General features: G+C 39.8%; 1 protein-coding gene across 1 annotated transcript in view; it reads right to left on the bottom strand.

Moving 5' to 3' along the window:
- Positions 1 to 4,911: 4,911 nt before the first annotated feature.
- fat2 (FAT atypical cadherin 2) overlaps positions 4,912 to 27,800 on the bottom strand; it is a 123,845-nt gene continuing 100,956 nt past the window's right edge. Inside the window, exons 25-30 of the mRNA XM_034200484.1 lie at positions 22,547 to 22,973; positions 20,701 to 20,854; positions 18,238 to 18,319; positions 17,744 to 17,892; positions 17,211 to 17,488; positions 4,912 to 8,218 (exon numbers count right to left, since the gene is read on the bottom strand). Of these exons, the coding sequence (XP_034056375.1) occupies positions 7,707 to 8,218; positions 17,211 to 17,488; positions 17,744 to 17,892; positions 18,238 to 18,319; positions 20,701 to 20,854; positions 22,547 to 22,973 (1,602 nt within the window). The 3' untranslated portion in view covers positions 4,912 to 7,706. The remainder of the gene's footprint in view (positions 8,219 to 17,210; positions 17,489 to 17,743; positions 17,893 to 18,237; positions 18,320 to 20,700; positions 20,855 to 22,546; positions 22,974 to 27,800) is intronic.

The raw sequence follows: 27,800 nt of genomic DNA on the forward strand, positions 1-27,800 counted from the left end.
ACGGACATGTTTATGAACTTCGCTCAAGTCCAACACGGATATGCCTCCAAATTAATGCTAAACCCGGGATCAATACCAACCATCCGGGACCAGGCCAGTGAGGACACATCCAATTTTGAAGCTGTAAGTTTGTATTTAGCGGTGTTTTTCCTGATAAAGCTATCTCTAGCTTGTAGTATGTAGCTTCGCCGTATCAATGTCGCCTCAAACCCAAATAGTAATCGGTTAGGTGTTTATATGTTTTTGTAACATTTTATATTGTACGCTCCGCAGTGTTTGCTTTGTCTTTTATTTTAATTATCAGGCATTTGCTAACATGTTCAGACATACTGCCGTAATGGCGATCTGTGTGAAGGCTGTAAAGCCACGCCCTAGCCGATAACACAAGTATTTATTCTCCTATTTATTAGTATTTTGTATCCTCTAAAATCATATTGAGTAAGTTATAATAACAAACGTAATCTTCTGTAGGTAAGTGCCGTTTTTTCCAGCGTTATATGTAAAAGCTTTTGTGATTGTAGTCTGTAAGAACGATCAGATATCATCGATCTGTAAGCTACGCTACGCTAATGAGACATGCCGTTTTTTGCAGCGTTATATGTAAAAGCTTTTGTGATTGTAGTCTGTAAGAACGATCAGATATCATCGATCTGTAAGCTACGCTACGCTAATGAGACTTGCCGTTTTTTGCAGCGTTATATGTAAAAGCTTTTGTGTGTTTACTTGTTTGCGCACATGAATATACATGGGGGTGTGTGAGGATACAACACTGTGTTTGTATGCGAGGGGGGGACACACACCACGAGTAAAACAGAACTAAAGCCCCGTTGGTCTGTTGTTGTTGACGAGGCCTTACCTAGCAACAGGCTAATTAGTGGCTAGCACTCATTACAGTCAGTCTACTGAGCTCAGCCCCTCTCCAACACATCATCTGTATTGAGTCAGAAACACAGCATGCACGTTACGGTTCAAAACTAACTCAGATTGGAAAAGGCTAAGCAAAGAGCTTTGCTAAATAGAGAGTTTTAAGCCCCATCTTTTGGGATTTCAGACGATATTTATCCAAATAGTATTTTCTCATCCTGAATACTAAATTGAGATGATTTTGTTCTAACTATGTTTTCTTCTTTACAGGCCAGCACCTCACATACTTACTAATTAGTGACAATTTGTACATCCTTTGCTATTATTTACATTTTCTTTTTATCATGGCGGAAATGAAAGACTGGCAGCCCTGCACTACAATGAAAACGCTGAGCGTGCACAAGCCACTACATCCACTGGAAAGCCTCTGTATAAACTGCAGTTCCCAAAGGCCAGGAAGGGAGAATGCAGAGCAAAACCAGTAAAGACTGACCCACATTCCGTAAGTGTTTAAAATATTTATTATACAACTATTTACAAATATAAAATAAAAAAATTAGAAAGAACTTTCAGTTTTGTACATGCATATACTAATGTAAACCACATTTTTTGTTGTGCTTTTTTTAAACATTGCACAGGCTACGTGGCCAACTTGATGGACCTCATCTTCGACCAAGTCTTTGTGGACCCTGCACCATTATGAGCGACCTGACAGGGACGAGGTCATCGCCGGGTATGCTACACGGTTCAATTTGGCTGCTGTCTGAACCCAACATCGACATTTTGCGGATCAGGAAACTCCCTGCGAATCCTGAGGACAACGCAGGCCGGAATCACCACTCTGATCCTGCGTCCAAGGAAGCCCCAGCACCAGCTCACAAAGCTTCTGTAGGCTAGATACCTGTGACGCCTGAAATCATTAAAAAATATATTTAGTGTCATTTATACAAAATACAAGTACATTTAGTTTTTTTTTATGGGTTCAAAGAACCGTTGATTTTGACAATAAAGTTCCGAGTTGATATCAAATGTGTCGTGATTATTCATGTTTGGATGGGTAAAGAATATTCTGATTTCAAAAGCATAAGGTTGTGTGTGGACTTTTGTTGTCGTACACTTGGTTGTGTTATGCCATTGCTGTGTAGTATATAATATAATAGTACATGTACAATGACAGAATGAAAGATTGCATAAAGCCATATACACCAGTATTTATTTCCATGAACAATATTGGCATTCGTTTTACAATTTCAGTCAAAACAAACAAACCACTCACTGCTCTATTTGCCTCAACTGTAGTCCACCATGTTCAGCTCTGTAAATATTCTATGCATTCTGCAGGGAGAACACATTCAGGCACACAGGCTCCAATCCAGGATGGTCCACCATACAGGTTACAGAGTCCTCAAGTTCCTGCATCCGTCTTGACACCTAGTGTGATAAAGATATATTGAATGACATGTGAAACATGTATTCTCTAAACGGACAATTTAGTGAAGCTATCAAAAATGTTACCTGTGGTATCTCCATGCAGCACATTATCCGTTCAGAAGGCATCGTGGCGCAATTTGCACATGTCCACCTGTAGAAATAAGTCAATAACTGAGCTTTTAAAAACACATGAAACTGCACACATTGCTGACAACTGAGGTGTTGTTGGAGTTATACTTTTTATCACCCTAAGTTATTGAACTTTCCAACGGTTGTTGGAAGAAAAGGACTGTAAACTATTAATAAACGCAATGAGGCCATTGTATATATGCTGAAAATATGAATGTCTCCCTTTATAAATATATATATATGTATGGCTGTTTTTGCGTTACAAACTCTAAGTTACAAACTGTACACATTGCATTCTTGCTAATTAGCCAAAAATATGAACGGAATAAGTAGCACGCATCGTAACAGAGTAAAATAAATAGGGACAACAGCTTGTCAACTAACCATTCAGAAACGTCCTGCTGCAACCGAGATCTTTGCACCTCCACCAAAACCTCCGCTGCTTCAGGGTCAGTCTCTGGATCAAATTCATAATATGCTTGAACACATGCATTGCTCTGAGATGACATGTTTATTCCACACTCGTAATCACAGCAAGCATGGTAACGTGACTCTCGCCGGCTCATACCCCGCTCTTCTGCAGGGGGCGTGGTCAGCTGCTGCTCAGAATTTTCAAAGACAGGCTTGGAATAGAGCGAAAATGAGCGAAACGAGGCATGGCTAAAAAATGATCTGTTTGGTATTTTGAAAAATAAAATGTATAAATATACCTTATATAGGTATGGTCATACACTATATCATTTAAATATAGCATGATAGGTCTCCTTTAACTTATCAGAAAGTCTTTCACAGTGAATAAAAGGCAGCATGTTTCCCTGCACCACACAGGACTGTGTTGTTTATTTTGTTGACAGCAATCCTGCTATAGGAACACTTAGCAATATATTTCATACATGATATCTAATAAATGCAGTTTCCTGGGGACACATATTCAATGTGCTGTGAAACAACCTGCAGCCTTTATTTCATTTATGATCTGCAGTACCTGTTGTTAATGTAAACAGTCCTCCAGCTGCACAGCAATGAGGTATACGTCCGCTGCATTTCCCAGAAACCCCTGCAGCAGATAGGTGTAATGGGTGTTGAGATTGAAATGGGTTTTCTCCGACTTTTAACCTCTTCCTCGGCTCATTACTGCCCACTGTCACCTCAGACATGCCTGTAAATTGCTCTATTTCCCCCCGCAAAAGAAAAATATGTATTCTAGCCCAGGCACATGAAAACACACACACACACACACACACACACACACACACACACACACACACACACACACACACACACACACACACACACACACACACACCACACACACACACACACACACACACACACACACACACACACACACACACACACACACACACACACACACACACACACACACACACACGTCACACACACACGTCGGGATGTAGCAGCAAGTTGCTGAATCTGGTAGATAAGAGGTTCTTCCGTTGTAATAACAGTCCAAACACCCTTTATCTCTGTGCCACACACACACACACACACACACACACACACGCACGCACGCACACACGCACACACACACACACACACACACAACACACACACACACACACACACACACACACACACACACACACACACACACACACACACACACACACACACACACACACACACACACACACACACACACACACACACACACACTCTCTGTGTCCTCCGGCTTTTTATTATCTGTCTCACATAAACGTCTGTCCTCCAGACGGAGACGAATCAGATGTTTATTGTTATGTCTTTGTCATTGTGTTAAGAAGTAAAAGAACATCTCTATATAAATACACGTTTATCGCTCGTTAAGACTCAATAGATAATGTGCTTGGTGATGGTATATGGGCTAAATGTGCTTATCAGGAAATTGGATTCAAATGTAACTGCAACACTTTAAACTTCAAAACGATTTTAAAAAGTCTGTCTTCAAATCTTTGAACACGATCAATTGATCCCTCTTTGTGTCTTGAAGCATTTGAAGCATGTGACTCTGCTATGTTACATCTTTTGGACTGTTTATCAGAGGTGTAAAGTAACTACGTATGTACTTAAGTACTGTACTTAATTAAGTACAATTTTGAGGTACTTGTACTTTACTTGAGTATTTCCATTGTATGCTACTTTGTACTTCTACTCCACTACAGTTCAGAGGTAAATGATGTGCTTTTCCTCCACTACATGTATTTAATACCTTTAGTTACTTCACAGATCTGGATGAATGATGTGAAATATAATCAAGTGTTGAATCAGACTTTAGTTCCACCTGGAGTAAATCCACAAGCTACCCTCCAGTATACAAAGTCATTCAAACTAGCTGCACCTTCACCAGCTTTGAGAACACTTTCATGATCAATCATTATAAAACATATCATATATATTATTCTGAAATGGACCAATCTGCACAACGACTACTTTTACTTTTAATGACATACTATAGCACTTAAATGAAACATAAAGAGGACCTGCATCAGCGTTCATAGAAGTTAATATCTTTATTAATATTATCTTTACAATATTGAAAAACAAAAACAGAAACATCTTAATAAAATCTCTCACAGAGAAACAACAGGCCGAAACATGGGGGGGGCACATTGATTACAAAAATAAACTTTATGAATGAAAACAAATGACATTCAAGTGAAGTCTGCACACACAACACACACAGACACACACTGTGTACAACACAATACCTGTACACTATAAGGTGGTTTTGTACACAGTTAAAAGCAGGAATAGACATTTGACATGAACCCACAGCGATGCATTGAAGCTGCTCGGAGAAAACATCCTCAGATTGGATTAAAAAATTCATTTCGAAAAGCAATGAAATGTGTTTTCTCAGGTGTATTTTAGCAATGAAACATCCTGGTTTGGATACGATTGGTAATTATATAAGACTTTTGCTGATCTCCAAAGACATACTGCTTTACATGCTTATTGGACGGAAAGAAATGCAGCACATTTTAGACGAAAAACGGAAAGGAAATGTGATTAAAATCGTTAAAAACCCACATCATTCATCCAGGTTTCACATGTGAATCCAGTCTGAAGAACACACTGCTGAGTGGCCGAATGAATCATGTGTTTATCATAAATGATAAAGGAATGACCCGTGCTGCACACGGGAAAACACTGAGACCTCAAATTATTAAAAAATCTCCTCAAATGTAAATGTTTGCTTGTTATTCACCATTTTGCAAAATTGAAATATTTGTAATATTATTAATATTTAATACAAGCCATTATCCATCACCTATTTATTAATTATCCACCTTAAACAAAGCTGGGGATAATTATTTATTTACAGAGATTACTATTACTATTACTAGATTATTTTGTTCTCTTATATTCATATGTGTGTGTATCAATGTCCATATATATGTATCTACTTATTCTTCTTGCATAGTTTCAGTTGGATCCCCTCTGGTGCAAAATGTATATTCCAATATTTTATTAAAAACTAAATATTAAGACAATTATAAAAACAAATCTTAATTAAAATGAGTCGTTGCTCTAAACCAGTGTTTCTCAAACTTGTTCATACCAAGGACCACTTAACCAATAAAAAAACACTCGCTGACCACCTAACTCCACAAATATCCAAAAACACATCGTTTTTTACAAATCGCCTGAAAATGGTACAAACAAGTGGCCACATGTGTGATGAAGGTGTTTATCTGGGCTTTATCATGCAATCAAAAGTGAAACTTAAGCTCACTCCATTGCGGAGATATTCGCGCGAGAGTGCGGAAAACTTAAATGTATTTATTTATTTCAAATGTGAAATTTTACCAATATACTCACGGACCACTAGGGGGCGCTCACGGACCACCAGTGGTCCGCGGACCACACTTTGAGAAGCACTGCTCTAAACCCTCTATAGTAAAAGGCGTCAATGGAAAGATAAGGTGATATTTCATTGTGAATGTTGTGGCTCTTTACATGTAACATGTATTTTTACATCTGTTGCATAATGCGCAACCAGCTCCTGATCATTACACGTATGTTTTACCATTTCAAATGGCTGCGTAGACCTTTCTCTACTCCAGTCCTCTCATTCATATTCATTATGTACAGAACATGGACACAGCCTAATACTAGTTACACAAATACATCGACTAACACCAACTTTACGGCTTCCATATATTTCTTTACGGGGATCCAGCCCCCTTCATGTTAACGGTAAACAACAGTAAGCAGTGAAATGTTTATCTTGCTCACCTTTAACACCTGTACATCTGAAATAGAGGGCCGACATTAGACACACGGTAAACCCTGTTGTGTGTTTTTGCAGTTATTGTAGGATTACATGAGTTTCCCACAGCACACAGCAGAGTAGGATGTGATAAACACTGTTCATACAGCTCAGGATTCATCTAATACCTGCTGCTGCCAACTATTGAATCACAAGGTTATCAATGTTTGCAGAGCTGAACATGTTGTGTTTACGAAGTGAAATGCAGGAGATGTAGTTTGCATTGCAGTGAGTGTTTGTGAATCAGCTTCTGAGAGTCAGATTCTCTCGTGTTGAAGCTTTAAAGAAAAAGTCTTATCTCTTCGAAACAGTTCACAGTCAAGTCAGTAACACTGTTCACATTTTCACAGCCCTAACGAGCTCGTGAGGGCTCTCGGCGGCGCCTCTTCTTAGACAAAAGGGATGAACCTCTGCTGAACTCCCTCCGCAGAAGAATCGAGAAAAAACTCTTGTAGTCGAAACTTTGAGTCAAACAGATAAACTCGAGTCAGATCTCACAGAGTTTTTGAGTTTGAAAGCTGTTCACAAAGCTGCCTTAACGTGGAGAAGCAGAACAAATCTCCGTATATCTTCCCTTATGAAAGTGAAAAGGAACTCAAATCACCCCAGAAACCAGTGTCTTCCAACATGTCCTAAAAGATATATATAAAAATATCACGCATTGTTTCTGATAGCAACGTTCCTGATAGGCCCGTGGGCGTAAAGCCAGCCCACATTTCCGATATTATGTAAAATCGGCAGAACATCTGGATCAGCTCTGTTGTTCCCCCGTTGTTAGAGATGTGGGTACGGAGGATAAGAGAGAGGGTTGTGTTTTCTGACACTTTGTGGGTTCCCTGACACTATTAAGTGTATTTTACACATTAAAAAGGGCATTTTGCATGATAGGAGAGCTTTAACGTATCGTATCGTTAACGTGGAGAAGCAGAACATATCTCTGTATATCTTCCCTTTTTCAAGTGAAAAGACTCAAATCACCCCAGAAACAAGGGGTCTTCCACCATATCCTTTAAAACATGACTTCCTCAGAGCTACCATAGTCGCTCTCTACCATGCTGGAGCCATCGTAACTTCTCATGTTTTCTCTCGCGGGTCGAGTTTGAGGTTGCGCGGTGTTAGCTTGCGGCGGCGGGCTAACTTGCTCCGCGTACGACGGCATGGCGACGCTCAAACGCATGCTGAGTCTTTTATATCCGCCCGAAACGTTGTCCAGACTCTGGGTTTTGTGCTGCTGAGTTGGGTAGTAGCTCATGGCCGTGTACTCGTTTGGGCATTGTGTTTTGGGCAAAGGAAGCCCGTCTGGACCCAGGAAGTTGTCCAGGTTCTGGTTGCTGTAGCACGGAGGCAGAGGGGCGCGGCGGTCGCCTCGTTCGAGAGGAAACGGGAAGCCGCCGAATCGAGAGTTTCTACGAGAGTCCATGGTGGAGGTGGAGGTGGAGTACGTGTCCTCCACGATGTCGAACTGAGGAAACTCCTGAACTGGAGCTGGGCGGCCGTAGTAGTCCGGGTCTGCAGGATAAACTGAGAGAGGAGAGGAATATTTAGAGTTATTTATCATGATATCATTTCTAGTTAGACAAGTCTGACAGATCAGCCTATTATACTGTAGCGCTTTTTAGAACATACTGTATTCTATGACATTTTATAGTATGATTTTTCATGACTAAATATATTGCGACTCTTAATGACTTTTTCATGACATTTTGACTTCCGTTACTTTTGATGACTTGTTTTATGACTCTTTATGGGATTTCTCCTTTAATAAGCTCTGATGCAAACATATTTATGATGCAAGTGTATGAATATTTCTTTTTTACACTTTTCAATAATCTTTAGCTAGCATCACATGTCTTCTAAACGTGGCACAGCACAGTCACATGACTTCACGTCACCACCGCTAAGCTAAAGGAGGCTAACGTTGGGCTATAAAGGAACTACATCACGGTCACATGACTTCACGTCGCCACCGCTAAGCTAAAGGCGGCTAATGTTGGGCCATAAAGGAACTACAGCACGGTCACATGACTTCACGTCACCACCGCTAAGCTAAAGGCGGCTAATGTTGGGCTATAAAGGAAGTACAGCACGGTCACATGACTTCACGTCACCACGCTAAGCTAAAGGCGGCTAATGTTAGGCTATAAAGGAACTACAGCACAGTCACATGACTTCACGTCGCCACCGCTAAGCTAAAGGCGGCTAATGTTGGGCCATAAAGGAACTACAGCACGGTCACATGACTTCACGTCGCCACCGCTAAGCTAAAGGCGGCTAATTTTAGGCTATAAAGGAACTACAGCACGGTCACATGACTTCACGTCGCCACCGCTAAGCTAAAGGCGGCTAATGTTGGGCCTGATGATGTTTAGTCGTCTCATTTAGACCACCAGTGGGGTATTTACTGACGTATCATATGTCGTAGAACAAAACGTTAACATCTCTTCAGCTTGTGTTAACCACAGACCTAATTTCAGGCTAACAACCAAAAACACATTCAGAAAACAATCGACCTCCAGACAAGGAGAACAGAAGTGCTAAACTAAGTTTGGCACTAAGTCTTGAATAGTTATGACACAGTGAATCAGCTCTGAGACTATCAAACTCCTGCTGTCACTGAACGAGGAACACTGGCTGTGTGGGACGGATTTGAACAAGTCTGGGGTTTTAAAACGCTTTAAGTATTTGCATATTAAATCCTTTTTAAGGAAGGCGTGGGAACAGGAGGAAAGGAGCTGTCTCTACATTTATTTTATTATTTTAGACACATTTCTCAAGCAGATTCCCTAAGACTGTAAAAGTAGAATAATCCTCTTTTCTTGAATTCAGATCAACATTTAGACACTTCAAGGACGACCTTGATGAAAAGCTCTTTAATACGTCCCTGTGTGCTCATAACATTTCATCCCTTTGAATTTGTCCCTGAAATTAATCTCCAGCTAAGTCCCTAACCCTGAAATACTTTCCAATGCTAATGAAATGTAACACCCAATACACTTTCTAAATCTTCCTTACGCAGGGTTTGCCAACAGGTGTCGGATAAAAAGTTATTTCTCAGTTTTTTCGTGGAGATTTGTTGTCGACCTTGCAGCGAAGCTTCTGCATGCATGACGCAGTTATTTGTGTATTTGATCATTTGGACCTGGTTAAATTGTCTAAATTAGCATTAAAGATGCTGTTATTGACATTAATTCAGGTTTTCTGAAGAGGTTGTGGTCAGGCAGGGGTTATCATTTGTGCTTAGGGTTTACAATTTGCACTCACTGAATGCAAACAAACAATGATAACAACACTAATAGCCAGGGGTTACATTGGGGGATTTGATGTGGTGGGGCTCTGTTTGAAGGTGCGAGGGGGGGGGGGGGGGTCTGATTATTTGACCTTAAGGGCTATACTGTATATGAGGCCCTAAAGTATCTGCTCCATTATCTGTATCAAATGCCCACATTGATGCCACAATCAAAATAGAAAGTACTACAAATAAATGAAATGACATCTTAAATTATTATTATATCATTTTTACAAATATCCAACCTTCAAATTTATATTTTAAATCAGCATTGCTCTGCACACTTGCTAAAGAACATTTGTGTGGTAATCTCAGTTCATTTGAAGGGCTGCGTGAGTATGGCCAACAGTATGTGAGTAAACTACATTACATGTCACATGTTAGACGCTTTTATCCAAAGCGACTTACATACGCAATACTGTGTTCAATCCCCACAGGGGTGAAGTGTCTCAGGGACACAACGACATGCTGACTGCAGTGGGGTTTGAACCTGTGCCCCCCTGATCCCAACACCAAGGCTCTATCCACTGCGCCACACGCCTCCCTAAATCTCACTGGAATCTATTTAATTATTACTCAGCTTTATGCACACACACACATTTAGCATGGTTTAGGAAACGGGCTCCGTGTTACAACACGGCCGGGTTGTTTGGCGGCACTGACTCTCTTTACACACACACACACACACACACACACACACACACACACACACACACACACACACACACACACACACACACACACACACACACACACACACACACACACACACACACACACACACACACACACACACACACACACACACACACACACACACACACACACACACACACACACACACACACACACACACACACACACACACACACACACACACACACACACACACACACACACACACACACACACACACACACACACACACACACACACACACACACACACACACACACACACACACACACACACACACACACACACACCCACTGCATGGAGGAGCAGCGGAGTCCGGGCGGTGCTGCAGCTCCTGATCGGAGCAGAGACATGTTCACTAAGCCGAAAAAAACTATATCCGGTCACAGAGAACTGCTATTTTAAAGTCAACACATATCGACCCTAAATAGTCTATATTAAGAACGAGAAAAGTTTTAATGTATATATCGTTTTTTGTAAACATATGACAAATGTGCGAGGGTGATGACGTCAGAGCATCGTCCTATGAGCCGGGGCTTAGCCCCGGCCCAATTTAACCCCTGCTGATAGCAATCAAGCGCTAATTATAATCAACAAAATATTATAAAGCCCCGGGTGTTTGATTTGAGCTCATGGTATTGGACTGACAGGAAACACAGCGACGAGCACTTTGCAGAATATCTTCAAATGTCTCCCTTCACGCACAACATCTCGAGCTAGCGAGGGAAATATTAAAGAGAGACACAGAGAACATTAGCAGAGAAAGTTGCAAGGTGAGAGTGTAAACAAATTGATAAACAAGAGTGGTTTTTAATTAGAGGTGAGGCTGAGACAAATGATGGAGGAAAAGAGAGAAACCAAGAGAGTGAAAGATGGACAAGAAGGTGAGAAACAGATAAAAGATCCGGGAGAGAAGTGGTTTAAGAGTAGAGATGAAGATGGAGAGACTGAAAGAAAGATGGAGGTCAAAGGAAGATAGCAAGAAGGAAGGGACAAGTATAGATGAGAGGAGGAGGAGGTCGACAAGATGTTTTAAGATTTCAAAGATAAAAAAACGGACTGCACCTTTAAATCTGGTGTATATCAGCATGTAGTGTCTCTACATTAAAGGGGACCTATCATGCAAAATGCACTTTTGTACGTCTTATATACATGAATATGTGTCCCCGGTGTTCCAGGGAACTCACCAAGTGTCAGAAAACACAACCCTCTCTATTTTCCTCCATACCCACATCTCTAAAAACGTGGCTGTAACAGATCTGATACAGACTGATCCAGATTTGAACACTTTACTGACGTCAGTAAAGTGGCGCTACGGCTATTGGTCAATTCTCCACCCATCAGGGGAATGAGAGGTTGGACCACGGCCGGCCATTGCCGCTCGAAAGCGCTGGAGACGCTGTAGTACATATGCCAGGCCTGTAAGTGGCGCTGTAGTCTGCCACAAAAGCAGCGAAGAAGACTTCCCTTGCATGGTTGCCATGGTTGCCCTTCTGTTTATTCTCCGCTGTGGCTCTTTTTCTCCCTCCCCGAGGCAAGCTTTTGCGCCTCCTGCTTTAAAACAAATGAATAATGACTCTATATAATCATATGTAAGGGATAATGTGCAGCGACGCGGTCATTATGGGGAAAAGAACACCGACAGGCTGATCAGGAGCCCGACGGGAAGCGGAGGGATCTAGATCGGCATGAAGGCACATTATGCAATGTGCACATTATCCCGCTTATCACATGGCCACATTCTCGACAAAGTAACGACATGACTCCCAATATTAATTGAAATGCTTTTATGGATTTAGAAAATGCTTTTATTGATTTAAAAAATAGTTGTATTGATTTAAATTGACATGCATCCACTAAGAAAAATAGTCCGTTGTTACCGTTTGAACTAACGTAACAACGGCAGATGCTACGATAGCGTTTTTGAGGAGCTTTTTGATTACAGATTTGAAAACATCGTTGCTTGCTTTAAAAGTAGCACAATTCATGATGTCAAACCTTGGAAAGTATCTAGATATCCCTGCCCTAATACCAAAGTAACTGCCAACTCCCCTCTCCTGCAGGGGGGCGTGGTCAGCTGCAGCCCACAGAATCAGCCCCCTGAAAAAAAACAGGGCTGGAAAGAGCAAATAGAGTGAAATGAGGCATGGCTAAAATGCAGGATCTTTTTGGTATTTTGGAAAAAAAATAATATTGATATACTTTATATTGGTATGGCCTTACAATATATGTTTCAAATATAGCATGATTGGTCCACTTTAACGGGCCATATTCTGCTCATATTCATATTCATATCAGTATGTAGAGTCTCTACTTTAAAGAGTCCTCTCCTGCTGCTGTTCAGGTGTATATCAGTATGTAGTGTCTCTACTTTAAAGAGTCCTCTCCTGCTGATGTTCAGGTGTATATCAGTATGTAGTGTCTCTACTTTAAAGAGTCCTCTCCTGCTGATGTTCAGGTGTATATCAGTATGTAATGTCTCTACTTTAAAGAGTCCTCTCCTTCTGATTTTCAGGTGTATATCAGTATGTAGTGTCTCTACTTTAAAGAGTCCTCTCCTGTTGATGTTCAGGTGTATATCAGTATGTAGTGTCTCTACTTTAAAGAGTCCTCTCCTGCTGATGTTCAGGTGCATATCAGTATGTAGTGTCTCTACTTTAAAGAGTCCTCTCCTGTTGATGTTCAGGTGTATATCAGTATGTAGTGTTTCTACTTTAAAGAGTCCTCTCCTGCTGATGTTCAGGTGTATATCAGTATGTAGTCTCTGCTTTAAAGAGTCCTCTCCTGTTGATGTTCAGGTGTATGTTAGTAGTGTTTCTACTTTAAAGAGTCCTCTCCTGCTGATGTTCAGATGTATATCAGTATGTATGGACTATATGTTGGAGCGTTAGCCAATAGGAGCCCGAGGGTTCCATAGTGATGTCACTATGTCACAATGTACTACTACATACTGCAAATAAGCACTTGAGGCAGGATTAAAAAAGTTATATTTAAAAAAACGTCTTGAAAATCTTTCTATGTCCATAAACGGCTTCATGGTGACTGACAGTGTAATGGGGCTCTGTGATTAGATTCATCATCACCATTTCAATAACAGCGATTGTGAAAGAAGGCCAAGAAGGTCCATCATTAAGTCTTTGTCTATCATCGTGCCAAGCTTTTATAACAAACTTATATCTTCTTTTCAGAGTTTAAAACCAATTGTGTGAGAGAACATGGACAATGCAATCAAGTGGCACAAAAAAAACAGAGTGAAGAGGATTCAGCTGATGTCCACTTTAACAACGAAATTGATAACGACTAAGGTCACACAGATGAACCCTCTTCATCTGTGTGGAGCATAGCGTATTGATCTGTTGCATGAAAGAAAAAATGCTGCACACAAAATCAAAAGGAAGACTGAGAGAGAAAGGTTAGGAGGGCAAAACGGAAGGAAGCAGGATAACAACAGAGCAGAAGGAGATGGTGTGAGTAAGAGTGCAACAGGAAAGAAAAAGGCAATTCAAATAAAGATAATGCAAGAACATTTCGTCTCCTAAAACTGAGATAATTTTTTATATGCATTGGATTTGACACTATGCACGTACTTTAATCGCACAAAACGTTGTCGGAAATGAGTCGCGGCGATGTAATTAATGGCGGTGTGCGTTAGGGCTGAACGATATATCGTGTCATGGCGATAACCGCGGTATGCGCATGCGCGGTATTCACACCGCAGGGACGTGCGGTTTTATTCTTTAAAAAAAAAATGCTAACACACTTTAGCACAGAATTCAAAATAAAGATACCCTTATTACTTATCGAAACTGCACATACAATATATCCGATTAAAGCTGAGACTCCACAGATTATTTAAGTATAGTATCTAAGCGATCCGATCTCGCAACAGGGGAAGCAAACACAGACATCACAACACGTACCTTCACCGTAGCTGTCAATCTGATCAAAAGACGTGTTCAATGGCATTAAAACGAGAAAGAAAAAACGCGGCTGAATCGGTTGATCCATAGGTTGATAATGTATCTGTGGCTTTGAAGCAATTGTTCATAATCCATAATTCCATTTGTATGTAAAAATCGGAGCACAAAATATAGCTGCTAATGGTAGCCACCATAGTGTATGCAGCTTCCGGTTTTGGCTACGTGTCACTCTCACTCCTTATTTGTTCATGTGTTGGTGTGTGTAGAACTTCCCCTGCATGCACAGCAAACCACCAATCACAATCATTCTGTATCAAGATTGATGCAAAACAAGTGATATTTGACCTTTTCAGACAGATTTAGCACCAAAAAACCCCTCTTTTGGGGCCATTTGGGTGGATTTTCCATATCTCTGGCCCGCCTTGCTGGATTTTGACATGTGACATCTCTTTCTGACCGTCAGAGCCAATGGAATCGAGGGGAAATCACACAGTCCTTATTTGGTAATGTGTGTGTGTGAGACTTCCGCATAGCCAAGACCGGAAGCAGCAGCCACTCTGGTGGCTACCATTAGAAGCTAACTTTTGCTCTGCGATATTTACATACAAATGGAATTATGGATTATAAATTAAATCATTTTTTTATACAGAGACGTTAAAAACCTATGGATTAACCGATTCAGCCGCGTTTTTTCTTTCTCGGTGTAATGCCATTGAACACGTCTTTTGATCAGATTGACAGCTACGGTGAGACATCTCCCCTAGAAGCTACGTAAACGTACGTGTTGTGATGTCTGTGTTTGCTTCCCCTGTCCTAGTTCAGATCACTCAGTGATGATACTATATACCTAAATAATCTGTGGAACCTCAGCTTTAATCGGATATCTTGTAAGTTCAGCTACGATAAGTAATAATAAGGGTACTTTTATCTTGAGTTCTGTGCCAAAGTGCGTTAGCATTTTTCGCTCAGGGGTCATTATGCTTCTTATGAGACTTGTGTTGTGTTTTGGTAAAAATGGTTTGTATCGTCAGTTAGCTGAGATTATTTCCGTTAATCTGGTAAAACACATTAATAGGTTCTTAAATATTACGATCCCCTGAGACACTGTCGTGAAAAAAAAGAGTAAAGTACCCGACGGGACTTTGGGGTTTAACAGGTTAAAAAAACCGCAATATATACCGCAGGGGGGGGAAAAATCGGGATGTCAGTTTTTTTCAATACCGTGCAGCCCTAGTGTGCGTTCAAAAGATTGGGCCATTGTCTTCAAATTACCATGTAAAGCTCTACTTTGTCCACACAAATGATGGGTAAAAGTTATAAGAAGCCTTTTCATACACTGGTATTTCTAAGGAGGAACGTGTGGTAGGAATGTGTCACAAGTTTGAGGTGGAAATTCAGTAGAAGATGTATATTGAGTTTTTCTACAATTGGCACATTTATAAAACTTAATTTAGATTTATTCGTTTTGTCTGATTCATTGTTCCATTTGGCAAATAGGTTTCTCCTTGAGGCCTTAAACAGAGTAAGAGAAGGTGCCATGTTATTTTATGTATCTTCAGTCAATCTTAAATTTGACCAATCACCTATTCGTCCATATTACAATGCTTTATTAGCTAGTTTGATTTAGAATAACAGAATATGGGGGTTTCAAAATTATGGACCATTGGGAAAAAGATGGGCCATTAGAATGAAGATGGGATATTGGGAAAAAGATGGGCCATTGGGAAAAAGATGGGCCATTGGGAAAAAGATGGGCCATTGGGAAAAAGACGAGCCATTGGGAAAAATATGGGCCATTGGGAAAAATATGGGCCATTGGGAAAATGGGCAATTGAAAAAAAATGGGCAATTGGGAAGAAGATGGGCCATTGGGAAAAAGATGGGTCATTGGGAAAAAGATGGGCTAATGGGAAGAAGATGGGCCATTGGGGAAAATATGAGCCAATGGGAAAAGATGGGCCATTGGGAAAAAGATGAGCCATTGGGAAAAAGATGGGCCATTGGGAAAATGGGCAATTGAAAAAAAATGGGCAATTGGGAAGAAGATGGGCCATTGGGAAAAAGATGGGTCATTGGGAAAAAGATGGTTTAATGGAAAGAAGATGGGCCATTGGGGAAAAGATGAGCCAATGGGAAAAGATGGGCCATTGGGGAAAAGATGGGCCATGGGGGGAAAAGATGAGCCAAGGGGAAAAGATGGGCCATTGGGAAGAAGATGGGCCATTGGGGAAAATATGGGCCATTGGGGAAAAGATGGGCTAATGGGAAGAAGATGGGCCATTGGGGAAAAGATGAGCCAATGGGAAGAAGATGGGCCAATGGGAAGAAGATGGGCCATTGGGGAAAAGATGGGCTAATGGGAAGAAGATGGGCCATTGGGGAAAAGAAGGGCTAATGGGAAGAAGATGGGCCATTGGGGAAAAGATGAGCCAATGGGAAGAAGATGGGCCAATGGGAAGAAGATGGGCCATTGGGGAAAAAGATGGGCCATTGGGGAAGAGATGGGCCACTGGGGAAAAGATGGGCAGTTCCCCGAGAGATAAAGACAACAAAATAACAGGGTAAGGTAAACACAAACACTCAAAAGGCTCATCATCCATAAATCACACACCTTCGTAGTCCATGTCCCAGTGGGTCTTCCTGATGGAGTCGTTATCCGAGCTGGACGGGGGTCTAGGTGGGAGGTTAGGGGCCACGCTGCACACCACCGGCCCCTGCATCTTTGGGCAGGAAACCCCCCCCGAGGAGATGATCTGACTGCCAGGGCGCTGTAACCTGAACGGCGTGTTGTCGAGGTCGTTGTTGGGGCCGACCAATGAGCTCATCTCGATCGGGTTCATCTCCCGCTTCTCTGCTTTCATGCTCTTGGTCAGGGTGGGGTGGAAGTAGCTGTGGGGGGAGTTATGCAACATGTTAAAAGATGATACACAAATAACCCAGCTACTAGTTGCAGTAAATAGTAAATTCATGGTTTGTTCTGCTTCAAAATCAAGAAATAAACTGCTGGAAAAGCGTTGTTTTGGATCTTTCAAACCTAACCCAACTAAACCAAATCCAAACAGACTCTACTGTAGTTTTAACCTTGACTAATGGAATATGTTTGACTTTATAAACTTCACTTCAGACACAAACATCAGCTCTTACCCATTGGAGTCCTGCACACAGACAGGCGTCTTCTTCTTATTCTGGACGTAACGTTTCCTGATGCAAACGAAGATTCCAACCAAGAGAAGTAGTCCCAGCACGCTGACACTGATCTCCATGATCTCCATGTAGCCAATCATTGGAGACACCTGATAGGACAGCATAAATTAAAGATAATGTCTAATGCATGGTACCTATGGAAGTGTCATTGTAGGTACTAAAACATGGTGAAGCAGCTATTAGTTATTATGCTCCAAATATCTGGAACAAACTCCCAGAGACCTGCAGGTCCGCTGCAACTCTGACTACTTTTAAATCCAGGCTGAAGACTTTTCTTTTTGCCGCTGCTTTTAATTGAACTATTCCTAACTATTCCTATCTCACTCACTTTGAATTGCCTTGTGTTGAAGGGTGTTAAATAAATAAACTTGCCTGGCCTTACACTGTTACTAATAAAAACAGTAGATCAATTCATGATATATGCTTGGACTTACATTATGCATCGCCTCACAGAAGAAGGAGTCACCTGTGAGTTTACACTCATATCCTTCAGGACACAGATTGGGCGAACAGCACCTGCAGGAGAAAAGGAAATAGGAGATTTAGGAGATTTTAAAGATAATCTGTAATGCATGTTATTTTGCTGATGATGTACTGCTGACTATCATAAACAATCCATCGTCCTCTAAAACCTCAACAACCACCAGGAGAACAAATCTGGAAACTTTTTGTTGCAAGTTTGGATCCTGAAAATGTCAGAAATTGATTCAGCTTTCTCAATAACTCACAAAACTACTCCAATATTGTCAAAATCAGCCAATATCAAACTTCTGTCTATGCTGATTATTGCTAGCTAGCAACAGCTAACACTTGGACTCAAGGAGCTCGAAAATAGAATACTACAGCGCTTAAGGTTGGACCATAATGTTAGAAAGCTTAATAATAATAATACATTACATTACATTTATAAAGCGCTTTTCTTGGTGCTCAAAGCGCTTATAAGCAAGTAAAACAAAATAACAACAAAAGTAGAAAGTGCTAAGCTAGGAGGAATAAGGGCAAGGGGTTAGTTAATTAAAGTTAACATTTAACAGTTGTTATGGATGTAAAAGGGCTGCATAATACACAGTATCATGTTTTATCTAAATCCCAATGTCAACAAGCAATTTGTTGTAATTAAAGGCAGCAAAGGTCAGAACTGAGCACATTTTAATGTTTGCGCATTTTTCCCAAGTAAGATCGGATTGCATTATTTACCGTTAGTGCTTATTGCATATTATAATCAAGTCCTGCAGCGCTAGCATGTAAACAATAAACACGGATAACTGACAGTAAGATGCAGTTAAAAGTTTCACATGTAATATTTGAAGGATATCTGTTGATTTTCTTTCTCTGGCAGAAATCCTCTTTCAGCTACTCATTATTCAGGAAATGTTAACAATGATGTCAGAAACTCTGAATAGTCTGGATTGTGGCCCAAAGATTAAATAAAAAATTACAGCACGAAGGCGTCCACCTTGTCCCGAGAATTAAGGTTATATTTTACTGATAAGGCAGAGAGCTTCACTTCCAGACTCACATCCCAGAGGACGGACCGGCAGACCTCTGATTAACAGATGCCGCTGCTTCGATTCTGACAAAACCTATATTTTTTGTTTTATATCAAAACTGCCGGGTGTTTGGCTTTTCAAAAATAATTTCCCAGGTGTTCAAATCCCTCACTGTGCACAGAATAGTACATTGCAGTAGTTACAGAGCAAACAGAGCAAAGTCCAGCATGTATTACTTTTTCCTAGACAAGGAGATTAGTTTTTGGAAAGTTTCTTGATTAAATAAGTTGTCAAGTGCTTTATTTTATTTTGTATTGCACTCATTCATGTGGATGGTATTTAATTCAACCATTATAGCCCAACATTAGCCACATTTAGCTTAGTGGTGGTGACGTGAAGTCATGTGACCGTGCTGTAGTTCCTTTATAGCCCAACATTAGCCACCTTTAGCTTAGCGGTGGTGAAGTCATGTGACCATGCCATAGTTCATTTTATTATTTTGTCGAGCGAACCAGGGAGATGCTAACTTCAGGGTCGACCTAGAAAAGTACGTCACCACTGCACCCCTCTATTATAAATAGATGGTCCTCCCATGTACTTGTGAAGATAATTATCCAATTAGAATCACTGTGGTTACGCACTGAGTTAATCACAACCCTACCTGTGTCACTGATCACTTATAATCCCCACGAGGGGCATCGCAATCCCACAGGCGGCCGTAATGAAAGCAGGAATATGCAAATGCTGCTGTAATTTCATTTGAACGTGACTGTTCCTCTTTGTAAACTGCTGGTGGTGTGAGTGGATTAACATTAGGTTGTGTTATAGTACCGAGTGTGTGCCCAATTAAATATGCATGCATATTCAAGGCCATGCACAGCTTTTGAGGAATGCAAATGCAGTACAAGTGATGTTGCATGTAATAAGGGGTTGTGTTTGAGTTGTACAACCTTTGTATACGTAATAAGGATGAAGGTGTACTGGCCTAACAATTCCAAACATGTTGGGCATTTTCATTTTAAAGAAGATAATTGTAATCTTATCTAAAAGCTTCTAAAACAGCCTTTCAATTCATATTTAATTCTAAAACTCTCTGGTTAAACAAGAATAAATAAATATATATAATGCATTATCAGCTCTTGAGGGAAAACAAACACACATTCAACAGGAAAGAAACTAGAAAATGCAGTGAAAAAAAATAAAAATGAAAGGACCCAATACCAAACCCTGTGGGACTCCAGATTTAACATTCAATCATTTTCAACTTTCTTTCAGAAAAATTAACATTTGGTTGTTTTGAAATGACTTTACTGGACCATCCCTTTAATAGCATGTACCTGTATTGTCATGTAGTTTGTCATGATTTTAAGAATATGTTTAAAGTGAATTAATAAAATCTGTGTTTACCGTGCTTCAGGGTTGTCCAGCGAGCAGTTGCACATGTAACCGTCACTCTTGGGCACACACACCGTGCCGTCTTTACACGGATTGGAGACACACAGGTTGTTGTTGAGCTCGCAGCGGTTGCCGTGGAAGAGCCCTGAACACCTGCAGCGTGCCTCTGCAGAGAAAACAGAAAACACACAAAGAGATATTAAAAAACTACAGCCACAGGCTTCCTCTGAAGGCAAATAAATAAACAAAGCAAATGTCAATCCTCACCTCCAGAGATCATGAGAGTGTCTTTGATATTTGACGGTAAAGATTGTGTTGTTGTGTACCGACATGTCTGTTATTGGGAAATAGTTCCACAAAACATGAACAGCAAACATCATGCTCTGTGAGTCATCCAGAATCAAAAGCGAGAGTCATTCGTATTCCTTTTTTTTATAACCTACAAAGCAACTAAAGCTGTCAGACTGGAAATTACTGATGCCGAAATATCCTTTAAGAAAGTGCCATTGAAAGTTACTTCTTGAAGGGTAAAAGAAGTAACAAATCCAACTCGAAGTAGCAATAAATCAGAAAGAAAGAAAACTTAACTTCCCCGGTATCGAGAAACATCGGTGGATTTTTCTTTTTAAGTTTTAAAGTTCAAGTAAGCCACAGAAAACATTTAATTTTAAATGTATATTTAAATACATCACCAAGTTGACTAAATGAATTGCTTAAAGGACATCTAGTTAATCGGCCCTCCTACTTAACATCACAATTACTACCTTAGGAAATAAAGTTCCTCAGTAGTGGAACGACTTTATATCCTGCGGAACAAATAATACAATTCCCTCCGTGGTTTTCCGCCTGTCTCATTACATTTCATCGACCTGGTGGGATCATTTGGGAAATAATATTTATTTGTTGCTCGGCATCCCGCTCCAGGATTTGTGTGTGAAGCATAAAATGAAATGTGATTTGACGAGTTGACGAATAAAGTCCTGAGAGAAGTCTGAATCCTTTATTCCACAGGGTCACAGGGTAAACGCTCCTATTGTACTGCCGGGGAAAAATAAATAATCCGGTTCACTGACTCTGAGATAAACCATGCGTGTGGAAACAGAAGGCAGATGTTCATAACAGTTTCAGGGTTTCTTCGCTCCTCTGAAGCCCTGAGATCTATATCTTCTATGGCTTTATGTCTGATTTTATCCACCCTATGCAAGGGAATAATATCATTTTAAAGCTTTAGCAGGAGTCTTTATCGGCTGCTATTTCAAGTAGAGAATAAGTCAAACCTGCTGTTTAGTGAGACACAATGCAGAGGAAAATGATTGTGCTGCAAACCCCTCGGACTTCCATTTCTATCTTTTGTGTTTCGACAGATGAATTCAGCCAGTTAGAGATAACGGCAATAAGCAGGCAGCCACACAAAGGGCCGGAGAGTGATAAAGATTTCAGGCCAAACTAATCTGTCATGGCTGACTGAGAGGCTGTGTAATAATAATAATAAGCAGGCCTGGGGTGTAGCCTACAACATTTACCATTTTTTGTAGAATTATTTAATTTTTAATTTTTCTTTATTCTTGTTTAATTTTTGTTTTTAATTTTGTATTTATTTTATATTTTATTCTCCATTTCTTGTCTTTTTCTTTTCTTTTCGTGCTGTGTTATTTTACTTTTTTTTGGTTTTAAATGTTTTGTTTTCCAACCACAAAGTGATGTGTTATTTGGGAGAGGGGTAGTATTTTCTGATGTGAAGCACCTTTTGTATATAAATAAAAGATTTCGATTTCATTTTTAATAAAGGATATAAGCTGTGCACCTATATTTTTTTGGGAAGTTTGAATAGCTTTAGGTCTCCTCTTCAGTCACTCACCTCCTCCAGCATCCTCCTCGCAGACCCCCTGGTTCTGACAGGGGTTTGTGTCGCAGACCCCACTCCGGCTGCAGCATTGGTACGACCCGAACACCCTCCTGCTGCCAGGCCCCGCCCACTCTGACGCATCCCCCACTCTGATTGGCTCCCCGTTGAGTTGCAGGCCCTCCAAGCAGCCGCTGAAGTTACCAAGATGTTCTGGAGTGGAGGAAGCGAAGAGCAAAGCACCCTGGGAGCTCAGCATCCTGCAGGGCTGCGTCAGGGAGAGGGAGGACGGATGCTGCTGATCCAGGGTCAGCCTCAGGGCGCTGGAGTTGACCTCCAACAGGACGCTGTGCCACCTGCCGTCTGACACCAGGTCAGATCTGATCTGTATCACAGCGATGTTCCCACAGCTGAAGCTGAACTGCAGCTCTCCGCCCGCCAGCTGAAGAGGAGGAGGAAGAGAGGAACAGTTAGGAACAGTTTACTGTATTAGAGAAGAACTGAGTTTTCATTGCCATTTGGAACAAACAGTGGCGACTGGTCATTAGGGGCAGGTGGGGCACAGCCCCACCTAGTGTCAGCAGAAAGTATTACAAATAATGATTACAACAAAATGCAAAAAATAAATTATAAAATATATTTTAAGATCATGTTTAATCATCTGATTCGTCTGTACATTGCTGTTTTAGTCTGTGTTCTTCTAATTAGTGTCTACAGTGTGTGCCTATTGAGTTGTTTAGAGCCATGTGGGACAAAACCCGATCCTGCCCCTCCCTCTCACTGTCTAAGTGAACGGTGACTGTAAAAACTACACTGCGCATGCTCAGAGTATTTTCCTATTTAATGTGTGTGGCAAAAAATAATGACCATAGGGGCATAGAGCTGCCATCCCCACCATACGTCATCTCACATCATTCAGAGCTGATTGGCTGTAAATATGTGTGCCGCGAAAAGTGTGGTGTGTGAAGAGCAGGTGAAGAGGAGGAGAGAGACGCGTCCTAAAACCAGGAAGTAAGCTGCGCATGGCTTCCCTCCACAAAAAAGCAATGAGATTTCTCCATAGGATTTTAGAAAATAGCTCAAAATAAGATCTGTGGGAAACGTAGCTGTTAGATAAATGTACGTTTTGTTCAGCCGGATAATATCCACATGTCTACCCTACTTATATCATTTTCGAATCATAAATCCATCATTTAGATTTATGATAGACTTTTGAAACTACAAGAAGATAAGGAGGACTTTTACAAAAAAGTAATAGAGATTTTTGTCCAGAAGGATAGGCAAATGGACTTCATCTTCAAGTCAAGGTAAGACCACCATTTTATTGAAAATGGGATCTTACTAAGAGAGAACAATTCAATATTTAAATGATACAATTACATTTTTTGGGTATCCTTCTGTTGAACTGTCTGTTTAAAATGAATTGAAGCATCAGACTAAAGAGGCTTTTGAAAATAATATTATATTTTGATTTAGGTCAAAATATAATATTTGTAAACCTGAAGAGTCAGTGCCTCAGCAGCCATGAACCTCTCTGCAGAAACTTATATATAGACATCTGAGTTTTTTGTGCCCCACCACTTTTGTACATATAGAAACGCCACTGGGAACAAAGCTGTTTTCAATTACCCTTAACGATCACCTGATCATAACGTGCCCTAGTTTATGTGTTGTTTTGTCTGTCTGACTGTTTGTCTGACTGTTTTTTCTTTTACTCCTGCTTTTCTGTAAAGTTGTTCCCTCTATTTTAGCCCTTAAAGAGAAATGCGGATTTAGGGTCCTTAGCTTTAAAAAGAAAAGGAGGCGGAGCTAATGCCTGATCAGAATTCTACCGGAGATAAAGTTACATTCTGCTGTGATTACACACCATCCTGTTCTAAAACACATCAAGGATTATTTCTGAAACAGCATGGAGCTCAAATGCTTTTTCTCTTGCAGGTTTATCACAAGGTGAGTTCCTTATTTTATCTCCTGCTTTTCAAACACATGTGCTCAACAGTACAGGTTAGCTCTGAGTGTTAGCGAGGCTTGCTAATGTAAACAAAAACGAGATTACGTCCAAAACACGTCAGGCATTGTTTCTGATAGCAACTTTCTGTGGGTCTACCATCCGAAATTACGTCATATCGGCAGCAAATCTGTATCCGCTCGTTGTAGCCCCGTTTTTAAAAGATTTGGGTACGGAGGAAAAGAGAGGGTTTTATTTGCTGACGCTGCGTGAGTTCCCCGACACCCCGGGGACACATGTTTATGTATAAAAGACATCACAAAGTGCATTTTGCATTATAGATGCCATTATTAATATTATTATTAATAACAAAAAGTTTAGCAAAGCCATCAGAAAATCAATTAAATGACAAAATATATGTCGACAAAATAAGTTAAGGAATAAGGAAGATCTTCTTTTTTTTTTAAACATACATTAGGCCTACATTGCATTTTTTTTTTTTTTTTACAGATGTTTATGCAAGCTCAAATTTACATCCAGTAGTTTTGCATGCTCTTTTCCTCCATTTACATATAAGGTGCATCTTAGAATTTATAATGGTATGTTTAGCCGTCATGTGTAATTGATTTATTTGTCCAGGTATTGCAGTGTGGAGGAAGAGAGCAGTTAGCAACAGTATATTGTATTGGAGAAGCATGAGGTGTCGTTGCTAAATCTATTCTGTAGCTAATGTGCATATTACAAATAAAGCCCCTGAACCATTTGAAACAAATCTGTTTTCACCCTTAACGGTCACTTGATCATAACTTGTCAAAAAAAGTTTGGCAAAGCCAACAGAAAATCTATTAAATGGCAAAATATTTCGACACCTCAAAACAAGTTAAATGGAACATAAAAAAAACAAAACCTCAAAGTTTACATCCTTGAAAGCTCTTCACTGCATTTACATTTACTTGGCATTTAATGCACACCAAGAAATTATAATGTTTTGTTTAGGCATCATGTTTGATTGATTTATTTGTCCAGCTATTGCAGTGTGTAATTCTTCCCCTGGAAGTATTGATTGGGATGTTTGCAGGTCGGCATACGTCTCAGTGAAAAGAGGAATACATTGAAAGACAATCAATGTTCAAAACGCTTTTATAGTAATGTAATATTTCTATGTTTTAACGTGCGGTAAGGATCCTTTGTATGTTCAAATAAAGTCACTTTAATAAAACAGTGTTGAAATGTTTTAAGCTTTTTGTTTGTGTGAACTTTAGTATGGAGAGAGAATACATATATCTAGTATGTGGTGTGTTTTAGATTCAGTTTTTATGTAAGAAAATGTGATAATAGATTTAATTTGTAACTCTGGTTATAGATTCAGTTATTATATAAAAAAATCTGGTTAGAGATTATATTTTTGGTGCTTAAGAAAAATGGTTATAGATTCAGTTTTTTGGGAACAAAATCTGAACATAGATTAGTTTGAACACAAGTTACCTTTAATTAGGGTTAGATTCAAGCTCAGAACAGTTCAAGTGTAACAATTGTAAATATGCAGTGGTCTTTGGTGTCAAATATTTCTTTGTTATTCATTTATTATAATCACAGAAATGCTGTGTTCTGTATTTAATAATTCTGTGTTCTTCATTTACAAAAACTTTAAATATCTGACTAGGTCTCAAATCAGTGAGCAGAACATCCAAAATGCAGTCGCTGTACTCAGAAGATTATTTTCGTGTCCCTCACATTTTCCTCTTCCCTTTTTATCAATGTGTTCCATGTGAGAGGAGTCTAAGATAATTTAATAACGACTGATTTGTTATATATCTGTTGTCAGTAAATGGAGATCGACTCCAACGGTATGCTGACTCTGGTCTCATCCTTCTACAAAAGAAACACAGCGCAGACACCGCTAACACAAGTCAAGTGAAACCATAATGAATACAGTAACTGGAGACTTCCTGCATTGACAATATAAACACGTCTTAACAATTAGATCTGCTCTCTTTGGTAAAGCAATGTTCTTTTACTTTGGTTTACTGCTGTCACTACTGGTGAATATTCCTCAGGGGAGATGTGATCCCCGACAGACACACATGACATTATGTTACAATATGTTACGTTATATGTTATGAAATCAGATCTATGTGCATGGAAACGTAATGGATGTGGTATTATATTGGTTTTTGTATTTATACGAGGGAATATGCATATCAATACAAGTATTTAGTATTTTAGTATTGCTGCTTTGCAGAGTTCTCACTGAGAAACATTGATTCACAAACACTGCTGCATGTTCTACTTCACTCTGCAAACTCATATCATCTTAAAAGTCAATATTATGTTAGATTCTGTTCGCCTGCAGACATCTTATCCCTAACAGCAAATGTCGACGCTCTTTAAAGTGGAGTCGAAAGAGATGAGCTTTCAGTATACACGTTGATTTTACATTTCTATCTATCTATCTATCCATCCATCTATCTATCTATCTATCCATCTATCTATCTATCTATCCATCTATCTATCTATCCATCTATCTATCCATCTATCCATCTATCTATTTATCTATCCATCTATTTATCTATCCATCTATCTATCTATCTATCTATCTATCCATCTATCTATCTATCTATCTATCTATCCTATCTATCTATCTATCTATCTATCTATCTATCTATTTATCTATCCATCTATCTATCTATCTATCTATCTATCCATCTATCTATCTATCTATCTATCTATCCATCTATCTATCTATCTATCTATCTATCCATCTATCTATCTATTTATCTATCTATCTATCTATCTATCTATCTATCTATCTATACAGTTTCAACTCAATCTCCACTGGGAATGGAGCTCTACAGCATCACTAAATCTACATTAAATCACCAACCCCCCAACAGCACTGATTGAAAGGCAGCATGCGTCCTGCAGGGAGCTTTAAAACGATGCTACGGTAATGTATTCTGCATGCTCTCTCTCAGGTGATGCATGGAGAGCATCAGGTAGACCAGCTGAGCATGCTGATTTAGGGTAACACAGGAATAGCTTCTGCAGTTGAGTTTATATGCAATTAAATGAGAAAATAGAGTACGGTCTCATGCAACGGCGTGTGTAGGTGACTTTTAAACAATTGAATTAAGAATTAAGAAGAACAATCTTATGATATATATGCAATTATATGGATTTTTACAAATATGTTAACACATATTGGCCTCTGTAACTTCTTAATTTGAGAGTGATTCACGACTGTCCCTACTAATTGCACCATACACTATTTGATTTAATTCATGTGCCTTTAAAAAATATATTGTTTCATTTATTGTATTA

The sequence above is a fragment of the Gymnodraco acuticeps genome, unplaced genomic scaffold, assembly GCF_902827175.1.
Source record: "Gymnodraco acuticeps unplaced genomic scaffold, fGymAcu1.1, whole genome shotgun sequence".
Classification (NCBI taxonomy): Eukaryota; Metazoa; Chordata; class Actinopteri; order Perciformes; family Bathydraconidae; genus Gymnodraco; species Gymnodraco acuticeps.